This window comes from Botrytis sinoallii (assembly GCF_014898435.1).
Source record: "Botrytis sinoallii strain Bc 23 chromosome Unknown BSIN_043, whole genome shotgun sequence".
Taxonomy (NCBI): domain Eukaryota; kingdom Fungi; phylum Ascomycota; class Leotiomycetes; order Helotiales; family Sclerotiniaceae; genus Botrytis; species Botrytis sinoallii.
The window spans coordinates 1-24207 of NW_024066070.1; the positions used below are offsets into that span (position 1 = coordinate 1).

At 34.6% G+C, this 24207-nt stretch overlaps 2 protein-coding genes across 2 annotated transcripts; both read left to right on the plus strand.

Annotated features, from left to right (window-relative positions):
• Nucleotides 1-11465: 11465 nt before the first annotated feature.
• Nucleotides 11466-15875, plus strand: EAF02_012159 (uncharacterized protein; the record flags this gene model as incomplete). The annotated part of the gene is made up of 4 exons (XM_038908207.1): nt 11466-11725; nt 11968-12859; nt 14587-14838; nt 14886-15875. 4 exons carry the CDS (start codon nt 11466-11468, stop codon nt 15873-15875), a joined length of 2394 nt encoding a protein of 797 aa, XP_038751990.1.
• A 773-nt stretch (nt 15876-16648) lies between these two features.
• EAF02_012160 (uncharacterized protein) lies at nt 16649-18072 on the plus strand (the record flags this gene model as incomplete). The annotated part of the gene is made up of 3 exons (XM_038908208.1): nt 16649-17107; nt 17169-17975; nt 18028-18072. The coding sequence occupies 3 exons, from the start codon at nt 16649-16651 to the stop codon at nt 18070-18072; spliced, it is 1311 nt and encodes a 436-aa protein (XP_038751991.1).
• Between the last annotated feature and the right edge of the window lie 6135 nt (nt 18073-24207).

A 24207-nucleotide genomic window follows, 5' to 3' on the forward strand; every position in this document is an offset into this window, starting at 1 on the left:
TGGATTGGATTGGGGTTTTGGATTTGGGTTTAACAAGAGGAGAAGAAGAGAAAGAGAGAAGGGAGAGGGGAGAAGGGAGAGGAGAGAAGGGAGAGACTGGAGAGAATAGAGGGGAAGAGAAGAGAAGAGAAAGGAGGAGAGGAGAAGAGGAGAAGAGAAGAAAAGGGATAGTGATGGGATGGGATGGGAGAGATAGTAGGAGGGGGTATTGAGGAGTTTGAAATATCTATGTGATGTTGTGATGAATTTGGATTTGAATCTGGATCTGAGGCAATTGAGGGAGTATATGCAGGGGAGGGACGGGGAGGAATGTGGATTTCGATTGGAGGTGGGAGGTAGGTGGGAGAGAGGAGAGTAGGATTGGAATAGGAGAGAGATGGAGAGAGAGAGGAGATTGAAGGAAAATGGCTAGCGAATGAGGGGGGGTTAATAAGAGGAATGAGAAAGATGGATGGATGCATGGATGGGTTGTGAGATTAATCTATCTGTATTTGGAGAGCTGGTTGAGTGGGGAGAGGGGAATTGGTATGGAGAAGAGAAGAGAAGAAGTGGGGGGAGAGATTGAAGAAGAGTTGATAGAAGGGAGTAGATGAATTGAATAGAGGATTTGGGATAAGAGTGAGATGAATGGAGGGGGGAAAGGATTGTGGTGTGGTGTGGTATGGTATAATGTGGTTTTAATGTATACTTTTGGATGAGGTGGAAGGGATAGGTGGAAGGATAGGTGGAAGGAAGGAGGTGAAGGATAGGTGGAAAGAAGGAGGTGGAGAGAAGGAGGTGAGTTGGATGGGAGATGGGAGATGGGAGGGATTGAATGGGAAATTTGTTTTAAGGATGGAATTGGGAAGAGGGTGGATGGGGTGGATGGGGTGGAGAGAGGGAGAGGGGGATAGTGTAATAAAGGGAGGGAAGGGAAGAGAGAGATGAGTAAGAGGGGGTATGTGGATGGGGTGGATAAGTTTGAGTAATTTAAGTGACAGAAAGAAGAGAATGTAGGGTTAGAGATTTGGATGGAGATTTGAATGACGGGGAGGGGATGAAGAGAGAGGATAATGTTATTTGTTTAGTATTATAAAGCTTTGAAATCTGTAATATATAGAGATATTTAATTAATGATTATTTTGATACAAGAATTATTAGTTTTGAATCAAATTTATAATAATATTCTATATAGAATAGAAATTTGATTTTCGAAATAAGTATTGTTTTTTATAGGGATTATAAGTATTAAGAACTAGATATAGATTTTGATTTAATTAAAAGTTTTAATAAAAAAACTAAAATTAAATTGTTAGATTTTAAATAAAAATATATCAATTTGCAGAATTTTTAATATGTAATAATATTAATTAATTTAATATCAAATTCTAAAGTGAATAAATTTTGATATAAAAAAGTATAAAAAAGTACTTTACATATAGACTCGATATTCAATAAAAACATAACCTTGTATATACTCTATAATTACCATCTCTAGAGATTATTACGCCTTGTATTTGAAATTCTCGACGAAAAATATATAGATAGATAGATAGATCATCCTCAAATTCCATCCCCGGATAAAATCTATAATGAGGTTCTCGAACTACCAGTAGTGGGTCTGGAAAATCCACTGTGTGATATGACGCTGGTGCTGGCATGTACATCGTATGATATATGATGCATAAAGACTCCACTTTCTTCCTTTTTTCCCATAGGTACTTATCGTGCTAGATGAGGAGTGAGGATTGATGTGTTGAGATTTGTATTGTAATCTATAGTGTAAGTGATATATATGTATTTGGAAGTGAAAGGGGGAAAGTAGTATAATAGGAATGAATGAGCAGAGAGGGTAATATACGAAGAAGGGATAAGTGAGGGATTGTATTTCGTATTTATTGATTTCTGAATGATCGGAATAGTCGGTTAGATTCGGTGATTCCTTGATATATATTTGGGAGTGTTATTGAGATGGTAGGTGGTAGTTGGTGATTGTTGGTTGGATCTTGTTTTCTTTATTGGGATTGGATAACCGATATCCCTACTATGTGCACGGCCCTACTATATGCACGCTCTTATTATTTATATAAAATGTTATATTAAATTGAATTAAAAATTAAAAAAGCAATGAAAATATTTGAAATCTAGAATTGAGATAATTTGAATAAATTAATATAACATTTGAATTAAAAATTAAAAAAGCAATGAAAATATTTGAAATCTAGAATTGAGATTAATTTGAATAAATTAATATAACATTTGAAATAAAAATCTGAAATTCAGAAAGTTTATAATAATAATATTAATAAATAAGATATTGAATTTTTATATAAGAAATTATTTACTTATTAATATATCTTATAATAGAATCGAAAATATAAGTTTTATTTAAGGAAATTATGAAATTCTTTATATTATAATATTGTCATGGTACGGGTAAAGACTTATATTGTACCATAAGGGTAGAAGAGCTATGGAAGAGTGAAGCCCTACTTATAGGAAGTAGGGCGCGCTAGTATTCTGTACTTGAGGCACGAAGGCAATTACAGATCATATAATTAGCGTTGTGATAGTACTCCCCGTTCAAGGCAATCGGTTTACAATCGCAATACCAATTAATCTTTTAGAATACAAAATAATATTAAAATACTCTAATTTCTATTATTAGATTAAAATAAACTTTTTTAAAAGTAATAATTAATTAATAAAGCTTTTTAGGTTTGCCTTGGTCTCGATTTGGGGGTATACTTGATATAAGTATTAGCAGGAGATCAAGAGTAATAGGTCTTTTGAAATCCATTTAAACGAGTAATTCTAGTTTATTTGAATTTGCTAAATGGAAAGCAATGATTATATCTTTCTGGCCGTAAAGGTCTTCAACAAATTGTCAGGATGCTAAATGATGTTTTTATTTGATCTGATAGTGAAATCCGTTCTCATTATAATAATCGAATAATTTATCGAATTCCTATTGCTTGGTTTCTTATTTGTTTCGTTGTTTCTTTCTAAAATACATTCTTAATTCTAATGGAATTTAGTATTGTTGATTATTTCTTGACTGGCTAATTCGAGCAAGCAATGGAGTAGTCGGAGTAATAAGTTGTAGAATACTGGAAAAATCTTGAAACTAATAGAAAGCTGGAGTAGATAGATTTGTTTATAAATTTTAATAATCTTATAAAAACTGTTCTATTTGTTATCGCCTTTTTTTATTGATTAATTAGTCTTTATATTCTTAATATTAATCTATATTCTATTACTCTCTTTATATAGAAAAGTATTAATACAAATCTTATTAGTGTAATCTTTATATTTCTAAATAGATTGAGTGGCTAGGGCTTTCAATTTTGTTAGAATAATATCAAATCGATCTATAATCTTATTAGCTTTCAAAAACTCACGCCTATATTGATATAACAAATTTGAGGGAATAGATAAGAAGGGCTCAATACCAAAACGTAGATGAAAATTATAGTTAGTAAAGAATAGGAATATATTAATAGTCTCCGAGATTATATTATTAAATACAAACTCTATAAGCGGAAGCTAATTATACCAATTGTTTGATAAAAGTTCATAAAAGCTCAAAGGTATTATTCTACCATAACATTTATTCTCTCTGTTTATTCATTGAATTCAGGGTGGAATGAAAAGGATTATTTCAAAGTAATTAATAGATATTCGAATAGGTGTTTTCAAAATTTTAATACAAATTGCAAACCTTTATTGAATATAATGTTATCGGGTGAACTATATAAACAATAGACTTTCTCAATAAACCGATTGGCAAGCTTCTTTACAGAAAGTTCTATAACTAAAATGAAATAACATATTTTCGTTAAGTGGCAAACGATTATAATGATATATTAATACTTTTTACCATAGCATTCGCTGATTAGTAATAGTATAATATAATCAATAAAAATATCAAACTAGAAACGAAATAGTATAAGCAGAGATTTTAAGAATCTGGATACAACAAGGTGGGAGGTTTTGATTTAGAAATAGAGTTAACAGGCTTATATATAAATTTCGATTTCTCTTGATATATTGGGTTACCAATATATATGGGAAACAAGATTAATAGTCTTAATTCGACTAGGGTGTCTGGCGGGTCCGATAGAGTGTATTTGATATATGATCTGGGTATAAAATTTAGCAAAAGGGAAAATGAAAAGGTGGTTGTAATAGAAGATTTTATTATTAATTAATTTACAATCTTGAAAAACAATTTAGAAGTCTTTTCGGATAGATAGTGGTCAATAATGGATAGTTGAGTTCTGAAGGGTTTTGTATATAATAATAATCAATTTAGATGATTTATATATTATATTGATGAGATTGTTGATTGGCTTTTTAATATCGGAAATAATTATATTTATAGGGGCTGCAATAAGGTCAATATTATTATTAACTTGTTGGATAAGGTCTTTGAATATAATATTATCGAATACTTTTTCTGAGAGAACTATCTATAAGCAATTTTTGATCTGATTATTATTGGGATTAGTATAAGCAGAATGGTTTTCTGTCTTTCGACTTAATGTATCAGAGTGAATTGCCTTATGGCCAGGATGGTATATAATACGAAAGTTGAAGTTAGATAGGAATTCAGTTTATTTAGTTTATTTTTGATTTAGTATCTTTATTAATATAAAATACTTTAGATTCTTATAATCAATAATAATTTCGAATAACTTCTGGATTCTATATAATTTGGGTTTTTATTTTTCTAAAAACTTAATAATAATTAATAATTCCTTATTGTAAATCTTGTAATTGCATTTAGCTATATTATATTTTAAGAAAAAATATATAATTGGGTGTAGTCGGCCCTTATCGTTATATTGAAAGAGCACTTTATCTATAGCCCAGTTTGAAATATTTGTTTCAATAATTGTATAACAGTAATAATTAAATATTACAAGAATTAAAGTAAAGGTAAAGGTATACTTCAGGTTTTCAAAGATATTCTTTTAATTAATAATCTAATTTTATATATTCTTTTTTTTTCAATAAATAATTTAAAGGTTTTATGATTTTAGAAAAATTACAAATAAAATATTAATAGAAATTGATGAATTCTAAAAAGTATTAAAGGTCTTTTAGTTTAATTAATAATTTCTATTCGAGAATAGTCTTAATCTTATCAAGGTTTATCTCAATATTACTAGAAGTAATAATCAGGTTAAGATATTTTGTTTTTTTTATTTCAAATTTGTATTTGTTAATATTAATTTGTAATTTAATATTAATAAATCTCTAAACAATTTGCAAACTTATTTTCAATAATTTATAATATTTTCAGAGTAAATTAAGATATTATTTAAATATATTATATAATTCTTATTTAGGAGATTAAAAAGAATATGATTAATATAATTCTAAAATGAGATAGGAGTATTGTAAAGGCTGAAAGGTATTATCAGAAATTCGAATAAGCTAAAACAAGTTGTAAAAGCAATCTTCTATTTATAATCTTTTATAATCTATAATTTATTGAATATAGTGATGATATTTAATTTGATATAAACTTTAGTATAGTATAAGGTATTGAGGGTTTCTTTGATTAATAGTAGTGGATAATGGTTCTTAATAGTAATATTGTTCAGTTCATGGTAGTTCTGGTAGATTCGAATGTTTCTCTCAGACTTTGCAATTAAGAGGAATGGGGTAGCTGATTGGGAGTGGGATTTGTGGATAAATTTTTTATTTAGGTTATTATTGAATCATTTATAAACAACTTGAAGTTTGGCTAGGGATATTGGGTGACCTTTGTTATATAGAGGCTTTTTATTTGGTATAATCTTAATCTTATAATCCCAAGAGTATTGTGATAAGAGTTTGTTGGTAAGGGAGGATAAGAACCTAGTGAATAGATTGCGAAGCTAGAATGGTAGCTTACTCTAAATCTTTGTTGTAGATAATACAAATCAGTTAATCTTTTCTATAAACTTTTTAATATCATTTTTTATAATACTGCGATATAGTTGAATAGAATTGTTTGTTATTATATAGTATAACTTGCATGTTCTATCTAATTCATTCTAGATTATTTTTGTGATATAAGTTTTCTAATCTTTATAGAATTGAATAAAGCTATTAGCTATAAGAAACTTTATATTATTCATTTTCTATTAGATATTTTGTAAAATATTAATTAGTTCTTTAAAGGGTTTTTGTAGCAATAGAGAGTTCAATAGAAATAAAACGTTTTGATTTCGTAATAATCTTTTGTATATCCTAAAGTCTGTAATGATTTATACTAAGACCGATTTTAGAATCAACTAGTTTGATATCATTTTAATACAGATCTCTATTTTTCTATTGATTCAATAAGTATAGTAACAGTTTGAGTTGAGTAATATTAGATTAGCAGAATCTATATTATAAAGGTTTCTATTAGTATTCTTCTTTATAACTAGAGTTGAAGAATTGTATTCCAAAAGTATCAATTGGTTTTGGAATGAAAGAAGGGAATTTGGAGATTTTCGTTAATGACTTCTTTGGTAAAGGCATGATATAGGATTGAGATAGATTTCTTTGAAGTAGACTTCAAAATAGACTTCTTAATGAGTGTTTGTGGTATTGGATTGAGTATTGTATTTATTGGGGTTGGTATATTATTATAATCAGGAATAATAGTTATAATAAAATTAATTGGGCAGTAATATCTGAAGCAATATATAAATATAAACTTAAGAGTTATTATTGCCCAATTAATGGTAGGATTATAACATTGAAGCTATGGAAGATCAAGGATCATAGGGTTTGTGTTGGAAAGATTAGTAATATAAAATAAGCCAATTTCTTTATAATTATTAATCCGTAGATCTAACAGTACATACTGAGATAGGATATCAGAAGTCCTTCTATTTATAAGTAATAGGTTATAGGTAATAGGGAGGGGATGTATAGGAATATCAAGCTTGGATATAAGGGTTCTATTTATAAACTTATATCCCGCGGCTTTATTATTACTAAGTCAATAAATAGAATAATTATATTAGGTGCAAGGAAAATTTCCATTAAGATTTTAAGAGATTTGCTATTTATTGTTTTAAGATATAAAGGATCCCTAGATATAATCAATTTCTTAATCTACAAAGACAAACTTTTTATAAAAAACTTCGATTTGCAATTATAAATCAAGATTAATCTTTTAATATATTTGACTGGGAAATTGAATTTCTATTATTATTCGAATATACAAAGCCTTCAACGAATCCGCCCAGATTTTTGCTATTAGTAAGGACTGGAGAGGTGTATCGAAATGATACTATAGCAATTGGGAAACGATTAGCAGGCAGGAATATATTCTGATAAATAGAGCTATAAGCATTACAATAGGATCTAGAATTGTAATAATAATCAGTAATAGAAAAACAATAGATATTTGGAATATATTAGTTTATAATAAGGGGATAATCGAGGTATTGTATAATTCCTGAATTAGTATTATATTTTGTATTGTTATATCGCTTTTCTTTGCAATTGAATTTGATATAATCGGGTTTTTTGTAATAAAAATAAAGGCCAAGATCTAGATATTGTTCTTTATTGTAACATAATAAGGGTTACTAGCTTTAACAAGCAATATCCAGTTGTATAGGATTTCTAGAGAGATTAGATATAGATATTATAACAATAATAGCAAACTTCTTTTCATTGGGTTTTTTTGATTATTAAAGTTGATATTTTGGTTTTTATATTGATTATCAAGATAAATCTTCTCCTCTAAATTATTATAAATACTTTATTATTAAACTATTCATATATCGATATTGACAATAGAAGGTTTATTAGAATAGTTAACTGAAATATCGATTAGTTTTTGTAAGACTTTGAGTTTAAGATTAGCGATTTGTTATTTAGTAGTTTTCTTGTATTTGATAATGAACTGTTTGAATTCAGTAATAAAGTTATTAAATAGAATCTTCTTTATTTTATATTTATTATAATTTATAAAAACTTTGTATAAAAGATCTAGAGTTTGATATTATTTGTTTAATTCATGCTAGATATCTGTTATAATATATTATCTAAAGGGCTAAAGATTGGAATTATATATATTGTTTGTGATTATATCAAAATATATCTGATTATTTGTATAAATAAAACTAGAAAGTAGACTAACAAGAAATATGATTTTCTGAAACTCTGATTATTTTTGTAATTTGTAATTAAACAATAATTAATTGCATTATAAAAAATCGTATATTAATTTTAATACTTTACAATATCTTGCTTATTATTACTAAACTTTTCAGGGATAGCGAGATATTTGTAATAAGGTAAAGCTTATAAATTATTGTAAATAACAATTTTCAATATCTCAATTATATTTTTCAATTCAACAATCTTTGATTGAGTATTAGTAATTTGGGTTTGAGCAGCAACAGCTTGAGCTTATAATAAGCCTGCAATCGATTCGATCGATTCAAATATAGCTTGAATAATAATAAAGTATATAGTATTTAGATTATTAAATAGATTTATAAAGAAAAAGATATTAGTTTCGACGAAGTTGAGAATATAATTCAAGAAAAGGAATTGTGGAGATAGATTAGATGTAGATACTTCTAGTATAAATACTTATTCATTCATTTTTAATATTTTTTGAAATTCAAAATATTAATAATAGAGTATATAATAGATTAATAGTAAATGTAATCAATACAATCAGAACAAAGTATCGATAGGGCTTTGGAAATAAAATGGGAAATAAAGCTGTGATAGCTTATTTGATAATGATACAAATTATTATGATACAGATAAAGACTTATATTATACTATAAGGGTAGAAGAGCTATGAAAGAGTAAAGCCCTATTTATAGGAAGTAGGGCGTGTTAGTATTCTGTGCCTGAGACATGAAGGCAACTACAGATCATGTAGTTGGCGCGTGACAAATATAAAGTAATAGAAAAGATTAAACTTTTTTATTGAAATTCTGATAGTTTTCGAAAAGAAAATTTATAAGAATTAATATTAATAAATAATGAATTTATAATATTTGATTTTATTTTTGAATCATATAATGATAATAACTTTCAAAATAAATATAAATATATTAAAATCTATAATTTATTAATATTATATTTAATTAAAGATTTAAAAATAAGTATTAAAAATTTAGTTTAATATAATATTAATTAGAATATAAGCTTTTATGGATTATTATTGAAAATTTGATTTTAATAATTTTTAGTTAAATATGTTTCATTTTAATATTAAAGAAAAAAGTTATATTAATTGATTTTTGATTTAATAAACGATTTAAATATTTTAATTTTTAGGATTTATTGATATCAAAATGATTTCTATTTAGATTTCCTTTTTTAAAAATTAATTTAATAATATTTTAGATTATAAAAGCTTTCTTCTTGAGATTTTTCATATTATAATAATAATTTCATAATCAGAATTTCATTATATATCATAAAACTAAGATTTATATAATTTCAAAATATAATTTTAAAATAAAAGATTTATTTAAAGGATTTCTTTTAATTGATATATAATTTATATATTTTAATATTCAATAAAATTTATTTCAAAAAGATTATAATATTCGAAGCTTTAGTATTAAATATAAAATTTAAATTCATTTCAAAATTCATTTTTAAGTTTTTTTTAAAACAATAAAAATAATTAGAAAATTCAATAATCTATATTAAACTCAATTCTTATTACTTTTTTGATTTTTTTGATTTCTTTATAAGAATATTAATATCAAAGAATCTATTAAAATATTTTCTAATTTTATAAACAAACTTTAATATATTCTTTATTGAAAATTTATATTTTAAAATTATATATTCTTTTTATTTTATTATTTAATTGGTTTCTATTTTAATAATTTAAAATTTTGAAAAATTAAAATAAATAATATTATTCAATCCTCAAACTAAATTTTATTTTATTTTATTGATTTTTGAAATTTAAATTGATTTTTATTTTAATAATAAAGAACGTGCATATAGTAGGGACGTGCACGTAGCAGGGATATCGGTTATGGGATTGCTGATCTATGAATTCATGGTTTGGAGGGGAGATGGATGGAAACTCAGACGTTTCTGTCTGTGTATAATTGGACATTTGATGATCTTGTGTGCGATGGAGTTGTATTGATGTCTACTTTGTAAGATTACAAGACAAGTTCATGATTCTGTCTACAGAATGAGAGTTGGATAAGCAGATCTCGAGTAGTACTCTGGAGTAGTATGAAAGGCATGATTCCAAATTTCCAGCAGTACGTGAATATGTGAATGCTTTGACGTTCTCATCAAATTAGACCATGATTTTTGAATTTCTACAATGAAGCCATTGAAAGCTTGGGGAAGATCTTATAGGGGATCAATTATTAAGATAGTACTTAAATAATGATCATCATACTGCTCAATACATATTGGTGATGGGTTTGTCAAGGACACTCGGGAAGCTGAGAAATAAACAATTACCTGTACGTAGGAAGAGGGGAGGTACCTGGCGATAGTCAGTACCCACATTCTGAGCCCACAGCCCACAGCCCACAGCCCACAGCCCACTGAAACTCGCAATGTTCACCGCTTCGGATAAGATCACGATGATGGATGGGTATTCTCCGAGTGATCATTCGAGGTGTCAAGTATTGGATTTGAGTACTCGGTAGATGAGTTGGTAGATGAGTTGGTAGATGAATTGGTAGATGAAGTCTCGGTAGTTTATACAAAGTACCTAGGTACTGTATTGACAAAGTATAGTGACGAGGAGTTCTCCGGATCTATTATCAATAGGTCGAGTAGCTTGGTTCTTTCTTTTGTCTTTGTTCAAGGGATATGGTAGCTGCCGTGCTCTTGTACTATCGTATCTCGTAGCCTTGGTTGACCTCTTTGACTCGAGAAAGGGGATTTGTAGGAATAGGAATGAGAAGGGGAAGTTGAAGTTGATGTTGATGTTGATATTAATTGATGTGTAGGTATATGTTTGACGATGGGGTGTAGATGTATGTAGATGTATATGTGTATATATAGAGATATAGATATAGATATAGATATAGATATAGATATAGATATAGATATAGATGTAAATGTATATCATTTGAGATTGTCTCACCCATTCTCATATTCTCCATCTTAAACATCACGTGTAACATAATCTTCCATCATTCCCTTCCCTTCCCTTTCCTCTCCTTCCCTTACCAAGTACGTCCTACCAATTATCCTTGTCTGCCTTGTCTTGTTGGTTCATAACTTCTTCCCTCTCTCTACACTAAATTTCCCCGCATACGATAAAAAATCCGGTCAAGGGAAATCCGTCAACTCTCATTTGTTAGAAAGTGACTATCGAACTGGACTGGATTGCCATTTTCTAACAAGTCCCAGTCAAATAACCTTTCTAAAAAAAACCTCGTCGACTCAACTAAAAACTTAATAAAAACTACTTCCAACATCTCCGGCCAAATGCGCAAAGACATATATTCCTCCTCCCGACTTTCAATGTGATAATGAACATACTTGAATCACAAGTTAATGATCTAAATTATATCGCAGAGTCTCCCATTGCCATCCCGGTCTTTGATAATATGAATGGTCAACAACAGCAACAGCAACTACAGTCTTCGGAATCACCCGCGGATACTGGGGCTCAGAGCGGAAAGAAGAGAAAAAATGATTCGGGTGAGGGAGGCGACGCAACGTTGAATGGAAATAAGGAAGGCACTCCACATACAAGGGCAAAAAGAAATAGATATATATCTATTGCTTGGTACGTTACCTTTTCTTTCCTTTCCTTTCTTGTTTTATCTTTGTGTGCATGTGCATGTCTTGATGTGGTTGCTTTGCATCCTGCTTGAGGTTCAATTGCTTCTTGGTTGCTTTGATGGAAATGCGCCCGAGGAAATCCGAAGGGGGGACCGAAACCCGACTCTACCTGCAGACAACCTTACACATTGGGTAATTTGAGGACGGAATTTCCATTGCATGATACTAATTCATATACTGACATAGTAACGAATGCAAACGAAGGAAAATCAAATGTAATGGAAATACACCATGTCAAAGATGCGGAAACCTCAACCTCGAATGTCAATATGCCCCGAATTGTTGTACCAATGGCTTCAAGGAATCGGAGGAGTTTCGTCGAATGAATTCACAAATTTCCCTATTACAAGAACAAGTGGACAATCTATATTCGACAATAAATGCCATGCGCCAAGGTGGCAGCGGTGGGGGTGGTGATGGAAGCATATCCTATGGCGCATCATCAGAAAGATCATTGTCGATATCGCAACAATCCGCAGTGCAAGGACTTTCTCCCTTGAGTTTTCATCATAAACCTATACCTAGGCATCCTTCATTTCGGGGACCGACCAGTTCCGCTTTTGGTCTAGATGTGGCTAAAAACACACTTCATAATATGGGATATCAATCATTGGCAGAAGAAGGCATCGCTACTCAGGATCCGACTCCGGTACCGTCACCACCTCCATTACGACCAAGAGCATTGCCATCCATCAATATGAATGGTGTTCGAGCTCCAGATCCATTGAGAAGCGTAAATCGAGAAGAAATGATTCGACTGTGTAGGGTATATGAAGAAGAGATGGGTCTGATGTATCCTGTTGTGGATATAGAGGAATTAATCACTTATGGTTCCAACCTCTTTGAATTCATTGATGCCGCGGTGAGGAATGGCCTTGCCACATCCAATAATCCTCAAGGTATTAATGATATCAAATCTTGTATGTTGAAGACTATCATGGCTATCTCAATGATCACAGAGGGAAGTGGGCAAAGTGACTTGGCCTTCAGATTATTCGAGAGTGTTAGGGAGCCTGCGGATCGTGCATTGCATGATGAATTTGTGGAGGTTAAAAGCTTGCCATTCTTGGTACTTGTGGTGAGTTATGGAATTTTGTTTCTTGCCCCTTGTTTATTTTTGTATGTTGTGTTTGCTTGAATAATGTGGAGGTTAAAGGAAATCACATACTCTAGTGAGTAAGGATTTGAGAAAAGTTTCTCTTGTTTCCCCAAGCTGGGTGGTGGTCGTTTCGAGACTCATGAGTTACTGTTGCCATTTGAGTAGGTGAAAATAATTTCAACTTATAATGCTACATTTGGCCAAGTGGGACTAATGTGGGATGCCGAGCACATGTGGTTGGCATTATGGACATTCAACTTTATATGGCATGAAAGAGGTACACAGCTGTAGAAGGATATCTGGAGAGGAAGGCCACCACAATGAGGAAAATGTTAAAAAAAAGAAAGTTACCGTTGAGGAATCGAACAACCACATCTTGCTTCCGCTCAATTAAGAGCATGGCAGGTTTTACCATTAAACTACAAGGCGTATTTGATTTATTGTTGCACTGGTATGATTTTCATATTAGAAATCCGATTATAGATCGATCAGATGATAGTTGAAGCACAAAAACCTATCGCTGAATTTGGAGCTCACGAAGGATGGAAGAAACTGCAAAACCTTGACACGTTGGCTCAGGTAAAAATCTCAAAACGATCATTGACTTCGTAAGGGACCAAACCTACTTCTACATCTCACATGAACATCAGGGATATCGTGCTTTATTATTCACTTGCAAGGCCTCGTCATTTATCCCTGGACTGGATCAATCATTGCATTTTTCATTGGCTTCTAAAAACACGTAACCTATACCGTTATTGGTGTTACAGATCCCAAAGGCCACAGCAATGATATCTTGCTGTGCTTGGTTGAATTGGAGGTCGGAAAAAAAACCCCCATTCGATATCTGCTTCTGGCCCAGGAAATCAAAGTCGGAATAATGCTTGCTACTTGGAAGGAATTAGCCCACATAATGCCACATCCAGTCAGCAGTTTGCGACTCCAGCGTTAAATCACAAGCTCTATTTGATTCATTCAATCGTTGGTCATTAAAATATGCAGATCATAGTCGTGTTAGTGCCGACTGTCATGGATTCCAGAGTATGCGGCTCTGTTATGAGTTCTCATCCCTTATGGACTCCATCACATTTGTGGTTCCTCATTATTGAGGATAAGCGAAGAACCACAAAAACCTCTTCTCATTAGAGGTGGTGCTGTCTATTCGGCTGTCCCCAGAATGAAAATTGAAGATCAACGTAAAGAAAAGATGGGCTTTGCAACATAAGCCAGGAAGAGAGCAAAAGAAATTCAAAAAAAATAAAAGATTTGGACCTCGCAGGATTCGAACCCGCTTCTCTGGAAGGAACACTTTCACCTGGAAAGGAAACACAGCGTGTTAACCAATTACACCAAAGGCCCTTTTGTTTTTGTTGACTGAGATGACTTGTTCAGAATAATCTTGTTTCGTTCCGTCTCTACTTGTGGACCCTCTGATTGGTGTACATATCATGCGTCAGAGCCGTGATTCGACGTTTTGTCCCTTAGCTCTCTCAAATTAATTACCCATGCCGCGATTGTACTTTTCGTTTCTGCGTCAGACTTTACACTTTCTTCTACTGTTGGGTTTCAAACAGATCCATCATCAATCTTTCGCAAAAGATTCAAAGTCCTGTTCTGCCTTCAAATTCTAATTCGTTCCCCTTTCTTCTTTTCTGCGAACTGAGAGACAAATGTACTTTTTAGCAACAAACTAACATAAATCTTAGGCAATATTCCATTTCCACTGTGATGAAGAAGCATTGGCCTGGCGCATAATTGGACAAGTCGTACGAATGTCAATTGAGTTGGGTCTGCATAGACGTGATTCTTTTTTCAAAGTTGTGACTGATGAACGAGAACGGGTTGCTGTTACCAAACTGTTCTGGTCAATCTATGTACTTGATCGAAGGTGGAGTTTCGGTACAGGCATGCCTTTTGCTATACAAGATTCAGATATCGATCCCTCTTTACCAGAACCTGTGTGTAATTTTCTAAATTTACCTGACGACTCAGCTAACTCTTTTAGGATAATTCGGTCCCTTATCTACACGTTATGATATCATATTCAAGAATAGGTTCTAAAGTTTGGAAATCGATCTGCTCCTTCTCCCCAACACCCTCAACGAATATAATCACCGAGGAGTTAAGTTATCTAGACTACCAGATCACACAATGGCAAAAAACGATACCACCTCAATTACAACTCCCAACTTCTGCTGCCCCTCAAGCCTCCTCTCGCGCAATCCATCGACTACAAATACTTCTCTACCTTCGTGCCAATCAAATGCGTATCCTGATTTATCGCCCTGTCTTACACTCTGCATCTTCTATACAAGAACATATTCAACATGCGTCTATAGTTGTCGAACTTGCGAAAGATACAATTCGCGCCCTCACACATCTCAATCAAACCACGGACATTTACCGCGTACAACAAGTTTGCTTTAATTATTTCCTCATTTCAGCATTGGCGGTCATTTTTCTAGCAAGTTGTCATGCTCCAGTTACTTTCAGCTCGATTTGTCGCGATGAATTCTATATGGCACTCGATTTAGTGAAGGGTTTCTCGAATAAATCTTTTGTATCGAAACGTCTTTGGAAAACAATCAAAAGTCTAAAACAAGTAGCTCCAAGACTTGGGCTGTCTCCCACTTCAAATAATCATCATAACGGTGCATTGGGAGCGGATGATGCACATAGTAGTGCGGCACTTGCAATGGCTGGATTGGCAGGTCATGAAATCACGGGAATGGGAGGAGGATACGATACAAATGGACCTGGTCAAGGAATGGGTACGGGATCAGGAAGTAGTCCGATGACAGGAAATCAAATGAGTTATGAGATGACGCATCTATTTGAAGCGGCGTTGGGAATGGGGAATGGACATAATGGATATGGAGTTGGAGTTGGGAATGGGATGGATGGGACACCGGGAGTGGGAGATGATGTGGGAGGTATTGGTCCGGCTTTTGGAGAAGGTGATGAATTGTTTAGGCAGTTAAGGGATTTGTTTTAAGGTTGATCAAGCTCACGGTGGTGTTTGTAATATAAGGAGCCTGTATTACTGTGTATATTGAAGCGACAAAATATTGCGGAGGTTGTTGATATTCGGTGGTTTGAACATAGGGCTGAAAAACCGCAGCCTCGTTGGTAGTTTACATATCCTTTTTACGTTATTATCAAGCACATTAGTCTATTCTAGCTTATGGGTAGGAGGGCAAGCACTGTGCAAGCAATTGACCTTGAATCATTGTCTGAGACTAAGATGTCGGAATCCCACTGACAGGTGGATCAGTCTCGACGGGGTTGACGTATTACTGAATCCACTGGGATCTTGATTCAAAATTGCATATTACACCATATGATACAAATCTAATCACATCTGATACCTCACTGCCATGATCTTTGGCCAGCATTAATGTCTGACAGCGGAAATGCTACAATTTTTATGGAGAGGTTCAGGACGGAATTAATACCGTGCGGCAGAGCGACGAATTTCAGCTCCACAAAATGTTCATTCGCGAAGACTATGTATGTATGGATGACCCCACAATGTGGAAGCTTTGCACTACCCCTCCATTCGAACGAAATAGCTTGAGCTTGACGTCGGCTTGTAGAATTATCGGCTTCGGTTGATGTTTATTGAATTTGGATTGAAGAACTTGTAAATGTAATTGTCATTCTACTTACAGCTATTGTCCCTTTCTTCTCCACGTTCATGAACAAATGTCAATTCTAACTTCACATCAAGTTCTTTAGTATACAGATTCCTCGCTATCTATTGTCAACATGCCTCCTCTCAAGTCTTGGCTTCGAATTCCTCCTCATAGCGATTTCTCCATCCTCAATATCCCCTTTGGTATCATCACCTCTCGCAATTCGCAGGTTACTCACCGTCCAGCTATTCGTATCGGCGACCATGTGTTAGATCTCCTCGCCTTTTCCAAATCGTCTGGATTCCAGAAACTCCCTTCATTCAAAGACCACCTCTCCGTTTTCGAAGAACCAACCCTCAATGCGTTTGCAGCATTAGGTCAGCCCATTCATCGAGAAGTTAGAAAATATATACAAGAGGTTTTTAAGGAGGATACCCCATATCCGGAATTATTAAAAGAGAATGAAGAAGTACAAAAAGAGTGTTTGCTGAAGGAGGGAGATTGGAAGAATCATCTGCCGATGAGGATTGGGGATTATACGGATTTTTTTGCTGGTATCAATCATGCTAGGAATGCGGGAACTATGTTTAGAGTGAGTTCACCTGTGGCGTATTAGAGTGGTTTTGATGACGGATTCTGATGAATATGTCTAGGGAGCGGAAAATGCATTACAACCAAATTACACACATGTTCCAATTGGATATCATGGTCGGGCTTCCTCGGTCGTCGTCTCCGGAACGCAAATTACACGTCCTAATGGCCAGATTATTCTCGATCCAAAGGCTCCTGGCCCTAAGAAACCTGTATTTGGACCTTCTAGAAGACTCGATATTGAGCTTGAGCTGGGATGTTTCTTATGCACGGGCAATGAACTCGGAGAGCCTATTAAGGTCAACAAGGCCGGAGAAAATATCTTTGGATATGTTCTCATGAATGATTGGTCTGCAAGAGATATTCAGAACTGGGAATATGTCCCGTTGGGTCCCTTTAATGGAAAGAATTTCTCTACAAGTATCAGTCCGTGGGTTGTTCTTCAAGACGCTATTGCGCCTTTCAGAACCGCTAAATTAGAGACGGAGGCCTCGAAATCGGGAGAATTGTTGGATTATCTAAAAGAAGAGAGTAATAATACGGGTCTTGATATTAATTTAGAGATTGATCTCACGACTCCAGATGGAAGTACAACTACGATTGGGAAAGTGAATGCGAAGAATTTGATATGGAGTTTTGAACAAATGCTTGCGCATCATAGTAGTGGAGGATGTAATATGAGGACGGGTGATCTGTTGGGTAGTGGGACGATTACTGGGGAGGGCGATCAGGAGATGGGGAGTTTGTTGGAGATGGCGTGGGGTGGGAGTAAGGATATTTGGTTGGTGGGGATGGAGACGAGGAAGTTTTTGAAGGATGGTGATGAGATTACTTTGAGGGGTACTTGTGGGGTGGAAGAGGGGGGGAAGGTGGGCTTTGGTGAGTGTAGGGGGAAGGTGGTTAGTGCGGTTTGTTTATTAGGGGGAGCGTGTATGGGGAGGGAGCTTTGGATGTTACGTCGAGTAAGATTATATTATATTCTATCTACTGTGTGTGCTTTTTGCTTTGTATGTATCTTTGTGTGGTTTTTTGCGGATTTCCATTGTTCAACTTGGGTACTTTGGATTCCGAATGTCTAGTTGTCTTGGCTGGGCCTTTTTGATTGATTAGACTTTTAGCGGTGCAATGAGTTGATGACCATTTATCTTCATCTATCAGCTTGATGCAGAGAAATTGGAACTTTCAGAATGGGAACACGTTTTTTTGAACAAAAGTCGTTGCTACTTTCTCTAATGACTCATTAGAGAAGGAAATATACTCACAATCTCTCTCAAGATGTTACTAATACAATTTTACTCATTCAATATTACTTCCATCCAACAATTTCAGCTGCAAAAATCTTTTCACAATTCACTACTTGCCCTTCACGCACACCAAAGAAAATGAGATTTTTCTCCCTTGTTAATCAAATTCTATCTTTCCAGAATCTTCAATTATCCTCTACTTTCCTTTCCAATTCAACTCGACTTTCAACCCCCAAGATTCACAACTCGAGATACATAGTGCACAAACACAAACACCCACTGTCAAAAATGTCTTCCAGATTATTGACCTCTCCCATGGATCTTAGGAGGTCGTAAGGTCTATCCTTTATCCTTCATCCTTCACCCTAAACCTCCAACCACAAATACAACCCCAAATAACCCCCCTCCCCTCTCCGAAGAAAATGCCACCGCACCTCTCCCTCTCCCTCTCACTCTCACTCCGCCAGCTATTCTCCTATCCTCCCCAACACCGCACCTCAACTTCGTCACTATCAGAAGAAGAAAACCTCTTCCAGCCGCGCCCAAACCATCTACTTCTACTTCTACTGGGGTACTGCATCGTCTGATTCCGCGCAGGAGAGATTCAATCGCGCTTCCGAGAGTGGTGGAGGGATTGAATCGGGGAGTGAGAGGGTGAGGAGATGTAGTTTGAGAGCGGGTGGTATGTATTTTTTTGTTTTCTTGTTTTTCTGGGGGGAAGAGGAGGGAAGAGGGGGTTGGAGGGATTTTTTGATAAGCAGTTTTTGATTTATTGTATGGGGGATGAAAGAGGAAGAGAAATGAAATGGAACATTAACTCATGGAATGGCATTGAATAGTAGGATTAGGACTCACAAGTCCCACGGCATCAAAAGTAATCAACACAGGAGACTACACGCACACCCAGATCAACATCAACATCCAAATCTAAATCCACCAGCAAATCCACCACTTCCCCCCTCCTCCCCAACCCCGAAACCGAACCCGAAATAAATTCTATCCAGAACGCCAAGAAAGATATCGACTTACCCAGCGATGAAGAAGCAGAAGCAGAAGCAGAAGCAGAACTCGGTATCGCGGTCGAAATGAGTATCAGGTGTGTTCGTGCACGGCTTGTGTATATTGGTTGTAGGGGATTGGAGTCTTGATTTTTGGGATTGGGATTGGGATTGGGTTTGAGTTTGAGTTTTTTTTTGGTGGGGAGGAGGGGAAGGGGAAGGGGGGAGGTAGGGAGGTAGGTGGATGTATGGGTATGGATTGGTGATGGATAGGATATTTTGAAACTTTTAGAAATTCTGAGAAATTCTTTCATGGATTGTGGGATTTTTGGGGTTGGGATTTATGAGGTTGAGTGTTTCGTTCATTCATCTCTCATCTGATGGATGATGGATAATTAATTGTAAGAATAGGTTTTAGAGAAGATATTTAGGGGTGTATAATAGAGCTTGGAATGAGGATTGGATATTGGATAGGTAGCGATTATTTCTTTTTATTCTTGTTCTTGTTTTTGTTTTTTTTTTCTTGTTTTTTTGGGGGGGGGTGGTATGTATATGAATATAGATGCTCAAGAGCGTTGAGAGAGAAAAAGAAAGGAAGAGAAAGATAAAAGAGGATATCACCCGAAATGTTGGAAACAAGCCACAGGAGCTATTCTGAAGAAAGCTTCCAAACCAGATTATTCCCTTCCAAAAGCATATAGAGTAATTACACTCTTAAATTACCTGAGTAAAATAAGCGAAAGGATTCTAGTTCAACAATTAGGATATTTAATGGAAACAATCCATCTCCTTTACAAGAATCAAATAGGAGAATACTAAAAGAAATCAGTAATCGATACTGCACTTTTATTGACTATAGAAATCGAAAGAAACAAATAAGCCAATAAAAAGACCTCAATATTATTTATAAATATAAAGGAAGCATTCAATCACATTTCGAGAAATCGACTATTAGATATTTGTAAGAAACTAAAACTGCCCACAAATCTGATAGCCTGGATAACCTCATTTTTTCAATAAAGACAATTGAAACTATCTTTTAATAATCAAATCGAATCTTTCAAGCCAATTTCAACCAGAATATCACAAGGCAATCCGATTTCTCCAATTCTTTTCCTTATATATATCAAGAAGCTCTTTTTATCTAATTCAATCAAGTTTCTTTTCTATATAGATGATATTGCTTTAATTATATATTCATCTATATGGAAAAAGAATATCAAAACTTTAGAGAGAGTTATAAAACAAATCTATAAACTCAATTTTAGAAATACAATCCAATTCGATTTAGCAAAAACAAAGCTAATACACTTTTCATTATCCAAATTGACAAAAAAATATCCAATCACACTACCCAATTGGAAATAATTGTACCCTAATTTCTCATTAGATAACTGGGAATATGATTCGATTCGAACCTCAAATTCGATCAATATATTAATATTCGAATCACACAAGTGAAAGATGCCTTCCATCGAATGGTTTGATTAGCTAATACCGAAAAGGGCCTTAATCCTAAAGCCCTTAGACAATTATATATAGCATATATAACCAGTATAGCTAATTACAAATCAATGATTTGGTAGAGAGATCAAACTTATTTCAAGAATATGATGCAATCGCTTCAAAACCTAGTTCTTCGAAAGATATTAGGAATCTTCAAATAACCCCCAATCCTTCCAATAAAAGTAGAAACAGGCCTAAAGCCCTCAAAAATTCGATTAGATTCAAATATTAGGCAATATGCATTTTGTTTAACTAAACTCTCGCCAAACCATCCAATCAATATCGAAAAAGAAATATCAGCTCAATATCAAACCGATTTGGAAATAATCCCTACTCCTCAAAGAAAACAATATAAATCAATCCAACTTAATAGAATTAGAGAATCAATAAATCAGGATCTCAATCCTATTTCATTTGAAAAGATCCCAATACAAAACTGCAAAGAATGGGACGGGCGATCCCTGCCACCGAGCGCCCCAGACTCTTACGGCCTCACTTCTCTCCCGAGTGCCGCACCGATCCAACGAATGGTATGGACAAAGAGGACGCCGCGAAAGCATTCAAGGAATGGTGGGACTTAATCCCCCAAGAAGACTACTCTGTGTTTTCAGACGGGTCTGAACAATACGACGAACACGGTCACCGCGTGGGGTACGGCTTTGCAATCTACCGCGGCAAGCAACAGATCGATAGCGGCTACGGCCGTGTACGCGAACAGTCGCATGTTTTTGACGCTGAGGCGATCGGCGCGTGGCGGGGACTAGAACGCCTCCTGAGCATCATTGATCGCCCTACCAGGGACGAATATGGTTATGCATTGATAGCACCTCAGTAATCTGGGGAATGCGAGAAGCGCTGCTGCCTCCTCTCAATGGGCATACCACAAGTGCCATCAAGCGATGCAACACTACGATATTGTAATCAAGTGGTCCCCTGGGCATACTGAGATTGAGGGCAACGAGGCAGCCGATCGCCTCGCTGATCAGGGCACGGCTGGGGCCGCTTGACCCTGGCCCATCCTGCCTCCCCACAGTCAGCAGCTCCCGCCTCTGTCCTACGTGCCAAATGTCGGCGTTCCGAGAGCAGATGGTGGAAGGAAAAAAGGGGCCTGAATCTCCGAAACGTACAATGCATGGAAACCGGTATATGATACCTCGGAGCCGGAAAGCCTCAAGCTCCCTCGCGGGGTACTACACAGACTCATAGCGATGCGGACCGGACACGGTGACTTTGCAGCCTATCACATCAGATTCAATCACGAAAATAGCACGAACACCTGTACAATGCGTGATTGAGAAAGGACCCAGCTGCATTTTCTTCAATGTTCAATCAAATAATCAGACGCGCGGCGACTGGCCGCTTGCACCAAATCGACTTCGATCCGAAGTGGGACGCGATAGCATATGTCAACCGCATCCTGCGAACACATATAGCTTTACTGACCTTCTCGCTAGATCCAGATTCTATACTAGGATATGCTCAAAACTACGCGAACTACGCGAATTCCAACCTGCTCCAATACCCCGAGGATGAGCTCTCCACCCAATCAACCTAAGACCCGCACCGAACAGCCATAAGCGCTCCGAGCGCTCTCCCGATCGACAGCGATCGACCTGATCATCCGCCGACACCCGGATGGCATACAAACAAGGCCCTCTGAAACAGGACCACAAACCCTTAGACAGAACAGCCGCAGGATCGCCATGAGCGGTACTGAGCGGGGGAATACCAGAGGCAACAAGCCCCTGATTAGCTAACATTACACTACTATGAGCGGCTGGAACGCTAGCGGCCCGTAGGCCCGCTCCTTAGTACGTCTAGAATACCCCTTGGGAGGTCAGATATTAGACGTTAATCACTATAAATAAATAAATAAATAAATAAATCATTTGAAAAGATTATTCACTTTAATTTCCCCCCATAAAAAAAAGGAAACTCCCTTTAGAATTAATATTAGCAATTCATCAAAAGAAGATATTACTATTCTTTACAATATTGTTTTCAATTACAAAGATAAGAATACTATCTATATTTATACTAATGCCTTTTCTACTGAAAAAGGAATAGATATAAATATAGGTATAATCGTAATATAACCAAACAATCGAATTTCATATCAATAATAATTGATATTAATAGCAATCAACTAATATATAATAAAGAGCTTTACAGAATTATTAGAGCTATTGAATATACTAGCACAATTGCCTATATTAACAACAATTCAAGATATATGCGGATAACCAAGCTGATCTATATCACTTAAAAACAAACCATTAGATCACTCTGGATAGGCCTATCAGATTCGAGTAATCAAAACAGCGGAAATTATTAAAGCAAAAGGAGCTGAAGTATCTCTAAAATTGGGTTTTAGGATATACTTTTAATAGAAGGAAATAAGCTAGTAGATAAACTAACAAAGAAAGCAACCACAATATATTCTATCTCAAACAAACAAGTTTTGGACTTCTAGGTATAATAATCAAAGAGTATAATTCAGATCAATAGCTTTCTATTCTCAATCAATACAAAACTCAGATCAAATCAATTCTTTTTGATCTATTCAAAGCTATTTTTATGGAAAATAGGATCGAAGATTAAGCTATCAAGCAAAACCAAGCGAAACACTGTTAGCATATATTTTCAACTCAAATTAGGTTATGGATATATCAAATCTTATTTATATTGATTCAAACTCTCTAATAACAAATGTATATGTAATTATATTAAGGCTCCACAATATCTCCTTATTAGTTGTTCTATATATAAAGCAAAGAGAAAAGAAATATTCAAGAATATACCATTATCTAAGATTACTATACAGTTTCTATTCCATACAAAAGTAGGTATTGAATTAACCATTAAAGTTCATCAATATCACCAAAATCGCCATAAGAGCATGGCATCTAGCCAGATCTCTTATACAAGACGAGATAGAGGAAGGATAATAGTAGAAGAAGAGAGAGGAAAAGAGAATGAAAAAGAAATAATTAGGAAAAATAAGGAAGAGCTTTGATTTCCTTATAATTTCTTGATTTTCACAATTTTCTTATTATATGCCAATATGTATAATAAGCGGGTACTATTCCCCAGTATTTGTTTTCATTTTCCTAAATTGTATATATCCATTTTGTAGAATAAAAAGGTTATCTGCTAGAGCCTCTAGAGGCCTAGCCGTCCTATATAGTCTAGACTGAAGGTGGATGTAAATGAAATCAATCAATCAATCAGAAAGATAAAAGAAAAGGGGTTCGCTTATGGGAGTTAGTAGGGTTCGCAGTTTTATGTGTACGATCTACTTACTTCTGAATATACATGCAGAATGGCAATATCACAAAAATATAGAATTGAAT